A 10,447-nucleotide genomic window follows, 5' to 3' on the forward strand; every position below is an offset into this window, starting at 1 on the left:
CGCGACACGTGGACAGAGCACTTGTAGTGCGACAGCATTATATGGCTCATGAAGCCGAAATTCCGGTGGCATCCCCGGAGATGGTATAAAAAGTCACGAGGTGACAGCCGATCAAAGAAAGGCGCGCGCCGCGTGGATGCTGGGTTCCTTGAAGCACCATTAGATGGCGCTCACCTCAGTGCCTACATGGAGCGCTATGGGGATACAATAGGTACGAGGTGCTCCGGGGTATGTGGAAAGGTGTGATGGTTCCAGGGCTTACATTTGGAAATGCGGTTGTTTGCTTGAAGTCAGGCAACTCGATGGCAACCAAAGGTCAGTGGGACGCCTCACGTTGGGCGCCCACGAGAAGACTACTAATGAAGCTGTGCAGGGTGATATGGGCTGGACAAATTTTGAAACAAGGGAGGCTCAGAGTAAAATTAATTTTGAAGAACGACTGACGAAAATGGAAGAAAGTAGATGGGGTGCAAGAGTGTTCAGGTATCTGTACAGGCAAAACATTGAATCACAGTTGAGGAAAAGAACTAGGAAGCTTACCAGCAAATATGTGACCGGTATGGCCAGCAACACGGCAACAAAGAACGTCAAACGCAAACTGAGAGAGGCTGAGACAAGGTTATGGGTGGCATCAATGGAAAACAAACCTGCTATGACTAACTACCTCAAAGGAAAAAAGGAAATCAGGAAAGAAACAATTTATGAAAACTCAAAGGGAAGCTCCTTACTTTTCGAAGTGAGATCAGGATGCCTTAGAATGCGGAGTTATAAAGCGAAGTACACCAAGGACGAAGCCGCGTGTGCTTGCTGTGGTAAAGCTAGAGAAACGGTGAAACATGTTTTATTGAAATGTGAAGAAATCTACCCAGCTGCAAATCAAGGCTCCTCTGACCTCCTTGAAGTCCTTGGGTGCAGGGATAGCACGGCCAAAGTAAACATGTCAGCTGTAGAAATTAGTAAGAGGCGGCTGGAGGTTTGGTGGCAGACAAGTAGGGAGACCACAAACGGAGACGTACAGAAACAGAGTTCCCAATAATGGTTCAAAACGGTTGAAGCCTGAAATTCTTTGTATTTGTGTGTTTCTCAAAAATAAAGGTAGGACATTAGGCAAAATAATAACAAGAGCCTGGTGGCGCAACCCACCACCCCGTTTCAAAGGGGACGCGGATAGCATCCATCCATCCATCCATCAATACGGCAGCGGCGGCGCCGGCCATGCGGTGGCAAGAATCAAAATGAACCGGAAAGCTCGCCTTCACGCATAGCGTTCCCGCCAGCGTTTCCTAGTGAAGATTACGGTTGCATAAGTTGCAGTTGGCGGGAATCTGCAGAAACTGTGTGGTCGGTCTTTATATAGCACCGCGCGTCGCGGCGCTGTCACCTGTCCGTGCGGTGATTTCTGTGACTTCTGTCGTGCGCTCCGATGGGCGAACCTTCGACTTCGACTTCTCGTTCAATAGCTGCGTCCGGCTCCTTTTGGACGTGCACGTAAATGCGCAAACGAGGCTGAGGCGTCATCGGAGAAACCTCGCAATGCTTTCTTATTCATCCACGTAGGGATACCTAAGTGCCCTTGATATTTTTATTGTTTGTTCAGCCAGAGTCGCACCATAAAAGGAAGTGCTAAAGAGCGACCTTGAAGCACGTGCCACCAGTAATTCTGTGCGCTTTTAAGAAAGCTAAGCCATGAACCGAAATTCAGACATTCAGTATCTGAAGGATTCACCTACAGGTACAAGTCTATTTTTAAGAACGCATAGAAACAGCATATGTCATGTAGAGAATATAATGTAAATGAAGAGCTCAGCTTGCTAAGGTACCTGAAATATGGATTTCCATGTGCTTCGTTCGATACGGACTGAAAGTTCCTGTAATTCTTGTAGACATCCTGTGAACAAAAAAAGTTTATAAGCATATTTGCTTAAACGGTACTAAACGATATCGGACGACTTTACTGTTTTCCTCGAAGAAAAAAGTGTCGCTTGATATAAACTGAAGCTTTCGTCACGTCTAGAACCTCGTCAACTTCGCATCGACGAGTTGTGGGTCCGGTTGTATAAACTGTCCATATTGGTTCCGTTGTATCCAGGAACTGAAAGGAAGGAGAGCCGAATACTTGTTATACATACTGAGGCATCGCTGCGTGTGCATATTAGCATCTATACAGCACCCATTTTTCCATCAATGTCCTTTGATTGTCCGCAAAGCACATACTGGGATTGAAAATTGTGGTCAAGCCTGTTGCCTTTATCATCCTCATCATAACTTCACTTGACTTACAGCTAGAGTTCTGCCAATCAGCTTAAACGCAAATGCTCTGGTGCAAGATTGGGCAGCTTTCTTCCTCTCTGTTAGCATACATGGACGGATATCTCCAGTCATGAGCAGTTCAAGGTAAACGCGTATATATACGCAGGAATCATTACACTTTTCTTAGCGAGCTTTTTATAGGCAATGCACAAGACGTGCCATGCGTGTCCGCCGTGCTTAGAAATATATGAAGTTGTTCCTGTGCTGTTTATGTAACAAACGATGTGGCTGAAATTACAATGGCAATTGTCGAATAAGGAAAATGATCAATTTTATTAGGCTGCAAAATAACGGGGCTATCGAATGCGCTGAAAAACATCATCCATATCACGGTTCCAAGTCTACGACGGGAAACAGCAGGTGGCATATTGCTTCCGAGCGAGGAAACGTGCGAGGGCTGTCGGAAAGTACCAGTGAGCGAGCGCTTTCGCTACCATATGAACTCAATAACTATTTCACGCTCATCAATTTGTTTATAGCGAAAAGGAACACTGTATTGCGGTGAAGGGGGGGGGGGGGAGGCAAGGAAGCCGCTTAACGTTAACTTAGGCTTTATTGTCATACATGTATCTTGATACTACCACATATAAGAAACTGGAGGCACACGGCACTTCTATCAGCATTCTACCACGTATGATGCTCATATGCCGATACGAACTAACCTACCGTGTAATGTTAAGCGTTGTTTCCACAGACATCCACATGGACTTAATGCATACGCAATCGGCTGAAAACTTCTAACCCCCGTATTTTCGAACGATCATCTATTCGAAGCTCTTCCTGCCACTCTACGATCATGATCTATTTGCATCCCCTTTGAAATGGGCTGATGAAAAATCGTAATCTTGACTGCTTGAGTTAAACAGGTACGCTATACATGCTTTTCTACCAAGCATAATCCCCATGGCGTGTCGCTGAAACGCAGTGACCACTTCTGTCAAGGGACAAAACTGTCATCCACCTTCTCGAGTCGAGGTGGAGCGTTATTGAATACTTGGGTTACGTTTCTCTAGCTCTGTGGTGGCAAGATCAAGCAGGTACAGCAGCGGCACACTTTTGAGAGAGTCGCATGTGTAATGTGCGACTCCGTCGCAAGGTTGAAGTTGTGTTAAATCGACACTTGGCTTGGAGCATGTTGTCCCAGCACTCGGGCAAAGAAGGCGGGCGTCCACCTGTGCTCTGGAGTGACTTATCCAGCAGACCACCGCCGTGACATCACCCGAGCACGATATTAAAATCCTGTCAGCTTATCATACATTGCGTTGTTGCGGAACTCCTGGTATGAGGGACATTGACATGGCGAACAGAGCTTATAGGTCATGGACAAAAGTGTGGTCCGTAAAAAATAGAAACGTGTGATGTTAGTACCTAGCAGGTCAAGATGTGAAGGAATGCTTCGCACGTTAGAAGGAATAACGCAAGAAAAAACTGATAAATTGGGCAAAATGTTTGCTGTCGCGGTTGTGTGGCTGTTACACAAAAACATGAACTAATCTTTCTAAGCCAAACAGCAGCGGCAAGTCTGTTCTCGGCGTTCTCTAGGTCAGCGAAGAAATTTTCAATAAGCAAGCTTCTCCAACAGCAACCCGAACGAATAATTCTTATTCGAAGGAAGTATGCAAGCTAAATGGACCAGAAACCTTCCGACAGGTCAATTCTACGAGAGGTCAAAACAGGTGGTATATTTGACATTTTTTGTAATACTTTTACTCATTACAAACACGCGACTGAATAGTGCTAAACTGCTACTGGTTTTTAGAGAAAGATATCAGTAAACGGGACAAAAATTATCAATGGTCACCGGGCGACGGCGACAATATGACGAAATGTGTTTTTTCTTAAATTCGCAACAATCGGCCGCGCATGTATAATATAGCAAATATCTTTATTTACAGTGCAAATAGAAGTAAACTGGAAGTAGCTCATCGTATTTTCTGGATTTGTGAACAAACTATTTTTTTACTTAATTCTCAACACCTCTACATTTTTAAAACTTGCTCATTTTTGGCACTGTGTTCTTACTTCTCTGTATATCCCAGCTTGTTGCGATTACCAGCAAAGGTAGGCCTCTTGTTGATAACAAATCTGCGCATTCTTATTCTACTACTGCTTTTTAACTAGTAATTTTACTCAGAACATCAATATTAGAAAAATGTTTTATGTTCAAATTTCTTTATAAATAGCCCTCTCAATCTCGTTCAAGGTCGCCCGAGTTGTTCTTTAGGACGGTAGAATAATATTATGCGAAAACATGTAGCATCATTTTGATTGGCACATTGATACAAATGCTCGAATATTGTGTTTTGAGAGAGTAGTCTATAGTGGGGAAATGAGCATTTCGTACGAGAACGTAATACAAGGAGACGCCACCTTCCCTTCTGAGCCTTACCGATAGGAAGAATCAGGTGTTGGCTGCCCGTGGGAAATGTTTTCGCACTAAAAACTGCTTAAACGAAATGCACTCACATAGTTCATGACTTCAATACAGCAGCCGATATTCCTCGTCCACAGGCAACGAACACATATGCGCGTGTTTCGGTGCCGACGGAGATGACCATGCTGGATCGAGGCGGGACGCTGAGTTCGTCCTCAAGCATACTCAAGGCACGCTGACTGGAAAACCTCTCCGTCGGTATCGCTTGGTCTGTTGACAGCGTTATCGAATTTGATCTCAGGTCGATGATTGCACCGTGTTGGTTCAGGAAGTCCATGCCGAGAATTAGGTCTCGTGATCACTGTTGGAGGAACGAATTTCACAAGGTAGGTCCGGTCATGAACTGTAATTCTGGCCGTGCAGATTCCAGTGGGCGTTATGAGGTGTCCTCCAGCTGTCCGAATTTGAGGGCCATCCCATGGAGTCTTGATTTTCTTCAACAGGGCGGCAATGGGTCCCCTTATATGACGGAGTAGTGAGCTCCTGCGTCCACTAAGGCCGTGACTACATGCCGTCAAGAAGCACGTTGAGGTCGGTGGTGCTTTGTCTTCCGCTGCGCTTAGGTCTTGGCGTTGGATCACGGCTGCGCCACGTTGGCATGTTGCTGGTACGTCGCGTCGTCAGGTGACCCTTGATCGGCGTATTCTTGGCTTCCAGGCTACATCGGTATGGCGGCGGGTCATTGCTGTGTCGTCGAGGTAGGTCTTGAAGCGTCGTAGGCGGCAGTGGATCTTTGTCATTTCGATGTGCAGCTACCGCACCTCGATCAGTTGCAGCTTTTAGTTTTCCGGATAAGGGCTCACGGACCAGCGCCGGGCTGGGCTGGGCCAGTGTAGGGTCGGCACTGCTGTGAGAGGTAGCATCTTGGCGATGGCGAACGCAAAGCATGTCGGCATCTCAACTGCGTTCTGGCGATAGTCGGCGATGTGACGTGGCCCCGCTCGCCAAGCTGTGGACAGGGCGCGTTGACGGCGAACCCTCGTAGGCCCATCTCGCCGTATGGGCATCGGCGTTAGACATTCTCGGCTTCCCCGCAGTGATAGCAGAGCGGACGGTGGTCACGGGTGCGCCAAATGTCCGTCTTCTTCAGGTAGCTGCGCTGGGCGACGGACAGGCTTGCTGGCGGCGGCGGCGTAGGTCATCGCTTCCGGCTGTGGTTGTGGCAATTCCGGAGCTCCTAGTAATTCGAGTGACCGCTGAATCTCTTCTTTAAGTATGTCAGTGACCGAGGCCACCTGAGGCTGCGACCTTAGGCATAACTTCTGCAGCTCTTCGTGTACGACCACTCTCATAGTCTCTCGCAGGTAGTCGGCGCCTAGCGCTTGAGCTTCGGTGTAGTATGCGTGGTGGTTACGCATAGTGGTTGTATTGCCTGGCGTGCATTTCAAGCGTCTTATCGATCGTTGTGACCTCCGAAACAAATTCTGCGACAGTCTTGGGCGGGTTGCGTATGAATCCGGCGAATAATTGCTCTTTCAAACCCCGCATCAAGAAGCGAACTTTCTTTTCGTCAGATATTTCCGTGTTGGTGTGCCGGAAAAGACGGGTCTTCTCTTCCGGGAAGATCGCGATGGTCTCATTGGGGTGCTGCACTAGAGTTTCTAGTGGAGCTTGGGCTCGCTCTTTGCGCACGACGCTTGTGAATATCTGTAAGAAGCCACTTCTCAATTTTCGAACCATGTCCTGGCGGCATCTTCCAATTCGAAAAAGGCATGGCTCAGCTTGTCGTCGCTGTTCCAGTTGTTAAACTAGCAGCCCTTTCATACGTCTCCAGCCATCTTTTCGGGTCCTCAAATGTTGATCCGCGGAATGTCGATGGCTCCCTGGGCTGCTGTAGCATGATCGGTGTTAGCGACACTGGGGCTGTCATTGTAGCCGTTGTCGTAGCCGTGCACTTCCTGGTATTGTCATGTAGAAGTCCGTGCTCCCGTAGCAGTCATTGCTGCCTACGGCTAATTCGCTCGTCCTTGGCAACGTTGGTGTTGTCCTTGGGTTTCGGGCTTTGATCGCGCCTTTGCGTGGGCGTTCAGGTGCATGAGCGCACTAGCACCTCCAGCAGACATCACGTAGCAGTGACGGTCAAGAGCACAGTAGCAAAACTGTGAATGAAGAAACTAACTCGTTATTGGGTGAACTGGTGCCCAGAAAAACAGGCTACACTCAAAGCACAGCTAATAGCGGTGAACACAGTCGGCGTTAGTCGAAATCTGATCAGCGGGTCAAACTCGTCCGTTTTTATACATGAGTCATCGAAACTTCCAGAGTAATCCCTGGTGATGGCCTGTTTTCCAGAGATTACTACACAATTCGCGTTGCTGATACATGTACTGAGATTACACAAAGTTCGGTGACGACAGACAGCGGATACAACCCTCAATAACATCCGACAAACTTCCGATACATGAAGGCGCATCTTGCGCTGAGCGATAACACTTAGACGGTAAAACGCGGTCACTTGACAAAGATAAACAAGTACACTCGTGAATACCTTTCCCCAATCTTCAGAGAACAACTTGGGTGAAAAGTCTGGCCGCCTGCACCAACACCTTAGCAGCTAGTCGCATTACAATGTTGACGACTCTGACTCCTCAAATACTGACAGTGCTGCTTGCGTTTTCTCAGTATCGCAGCTCCTTCATATCGCCGACGAGCAACGCCGTGACGCATACATCAAAGCACTCATCGACCGTTTTGAACACTCTCCGGCCGATGTTACTCTATGCCTCTTCGTCATCCGCGACGGTACTCTGTACCGTCGTAACCTTCATCCGGACGGCTCAGAGTTCCTACTTGTAATACCCAAACACCTCCGCTCAACCGTTCTATAAGAGGTTCACGATGCACCAACGGCAGGACAACTCGGCGTATCTCGAACCTATGAATGAGTACGCCGCCATTTTTTCTGGCCGGGCCTTTCCTGTTTTGTGCGACTTTATGTCGCCGTTTGTGAACTATTACAACGACGCAAGAAGCCATCCCAGCTTCCCGCTTGTTACCCGCAGCCGCTCGACATCCATGCCAAGCCCTTCCATCGTGCCGGTTTAGACCTTCCCGGCCCATTTCCGGAATCTACACCAGTAAGCAAGTGGGTTGCCGTTGCTGCGGACTAACTAAGTTGCAGCGCAACATCCCCAGAGTCCACCTTTTGGCGGTTTGAAGATTCAACCTAATTTCCCCAATAATTATAAGAGATGAACTGAGAAAATACAGTGTAAACAGAATGAAAACCATGTTAGCCTCTTTTAAGTTGGCAGCATGCGGTAACATATAGCAATAAGAGCACTCTCTTTGTTAGTTTTTATATCAAACTACTCCTACCTTAAGGCTAGTCGTGTAAGTACACATCAGTAAAATCAGAATACAGGCAACACACATGTGCTCGTGGATTATGAAAATCGCGCGGAAACAATTTTAAAGCCAAACATATGCAATGAGCATAAAAACCTATTGAACTGTAGTAGACAGGTCACATTAAAAAACGGCTTAGACAGACAGACAGACAGACAGACAGACAGACAGACAGACAGACAGACAGACCGACCGACCGACCGACCGACCGACCGACCGACCGACCGACCGACCGACCGACCGACCGACCGACCGACCGACCGACCGACCGACCGACCGACCGACCGACCGACCGACCGACCGACCGACCGACCGACCGACCGACCGACCGACAGACAGACAGACAGACAGACAGACAAAGAACTTTATTACATAGGTCCCGAGAAGCCCTGCCCTAGGGCAGAGCTGCGGGCCGCTCCCACGTGGGGACGGGTAGGCCGGAATAAAAAAATTAACAGGTTCGGTAAAGATATCTGACACACATCTGTACTATACGTGTGAACGTCAATTCTGAAGCCTCAAAATGTCCGTAAGACGCTGCACATCTTCATACATACCACTCTTTGTTATTTATGGTGGTTTCATTACATTCAAATGGAGATTTGTCGATTTCAGTACAGCCTTCAAATATGTAAGCGATTTTAATGCTTTGCTAGCTGATGAACGATTAGCTTGAATATTCGTAAAATGAGCAGTAACCTGACTGAATTTAGAACACCTACAGTGAGTAAGAGTGACACTTTGAATACTGGAGCTGAAAGACGTTATCATTAGCGTGTCTATTAGAGAATCAAGAAACTTCGAACATTAACATGAGGCAATCAATATACGTCTGTTAGAGCATTACTTATTTTGATAACATTATACTAGGCGGTGCATAATACGAATCAAGCGATCGATTATTCCTCATGAAGCCATGATGATGTAAATATTCGGCACGCGGTTTTAATTTGTGCGTCCAAATGACCGCGAGACGTTTCTAAATATGACATGAATAATTCTTATAAGAACATAAATACAACATTATTACAACATAAATAAATACTTTTATTCAAAGCACAGTAGAGGTTTCGTTGTATTCATATGCGTCAACTCTGAATTCGAACTGCACGTCAACAATAGACTCTGATAAGGCTTCCAGGGAAAGACTAGTGCATTTACAGAGGCTTGTTCCCATTAACTAAATAAGTTGCTAGTCAGCGTGCAGTCCTATCATTTTTGTCTTACCATTCTCTTAGTTTTTTGCGTCCTGGAATAGTGAACCAAACAAACTAGACCAGTTAACTTTTCTCCTAAATTACAACATAGTTTACACAAACGCCCCCCGTAACAGATCCGGCTCTTCTAGACCCTTCCATAGAAAACGACGGCAGGATGCAGTCGCTATAACAGCCATGTCCTCTCCTTAACCACTTCGATAGCAATTAATTTTCGCTTGTTGGCCTTTTGCCAACAATATGAAGTGCACTGGCCGGACGTATAGAAAACAGTAGAAAACAACAAATATCCCGCAACATGAAATCATCCTTGAGAAGCTTGTTTAAAAAGCACTAACGATTAAGATGAAAGTTAGACTTGATTTTTCACACAATAAGTAAAGATCCAACTTGGTACTTTATATTATAATTAAGCGAAAATATAACTACCTTTCGTATACTGTAAGCTTTCATTGGGTATGGTCCAAACTTGCATTCCGACAGGACCAAACACACGGAAAACAGAAAACCTGCTAGAAGCTCCATGTGCTTGCTTCAGAAACCTCCCTAGAGCGCGCCGTCTGCAACACATTCCGCGTAACGCTGTTTACACAAAGCTTTTCTCAAATATGACGAATGGGCGCCGACGTCAGCTCAATGGTGATGCGTTTACAGGTGCGCGACCAATGAATAGGGCACAAAGGCGTGGAAGTTATATAATAAAAAAATGCATTATCTAAAAGCGTCTGCTTGAGTCATCAGTTTCACGAGGCTGGGAGAGTTCTAGATTGCAGTTTCGAATAAACGTATGTATTACCTCTTTTTAGAGATTTGTGTTTACAGCTTTTCTTTCTTTATTTTTTATGGAATGCGAACACAATGACAAAGTAGAATTCCAGCGCACAGTGTCCTGGTTCCCGCAAAATTATAAAAAAAAGATGCAGCAAATGTGGGCTCTATGACAGTATTATTCCAAAGCCATCAAGCCTGCGCAAGGAATATAACAACTTGTATTAAAACAATTAACATAGGACACCACGGCAGCATAACACGTGTAAAGATTTTCGAACTTACATAGAAGCAATCAAATACGCACTTGTCGTACAACGCAAACAACACAATTGATGGAAAAGAAAAGCTGACAGGCAAGAAAGTATAG

General features: G+C 46.2%; 1 protein-coding gene across 2 annotated transcripts in view; it reads right to left on the minus strand.

Moving 5' to 3' along the window:
- LOC125946954 (uncharacterized) overlaps positions 1-9,877 on the minus strand; it is a 55,983-nt gene extending 46,106 nt beyond the window's left edge. For both annotated transcript variants that reach the window (XR_007468016.1, XM_049671169.1), the window contains exons 1-3: positions 9,739-9,877; positions 1,956-2,092; positions 1,821-1,888 (exon numbers count right to left, since the gene is read on the minus strand). Coding sequence is in view for 1 of the 2 variants with exons in the window: in XM_049671169.1 (XP_049527126.1) it covers positions 1,821-1,888; positions 1,956-2,092; positions 9,739-9,834 (301 nt within the window). In the remaining variant the exon portion in view is untranslated. The remainder of the gene's footprint in view (positions 1-1,820; positions 1,889-1,955; positions 2,093-9,738) is intronic.
- Positions 9,878-10,447: the final 570 nt, after the last annotated feature.

The sequence above is a fragment of the Dermacentor silvarum genome, chromosome 7, assembly GCF_013339745.2.
Source record: "Dermacentor silvarum isolate Dsil-2018 chromosome 7, BIME_Dsil_1.4, whole genome shotgun sequence".
NCBI classification, from domain to species: Eukaryota; Metazoa; Arthropoda; class Arachnida; order Ixodida; family Ixodidae; genus Dermacentor; species Dermacentor silvarum.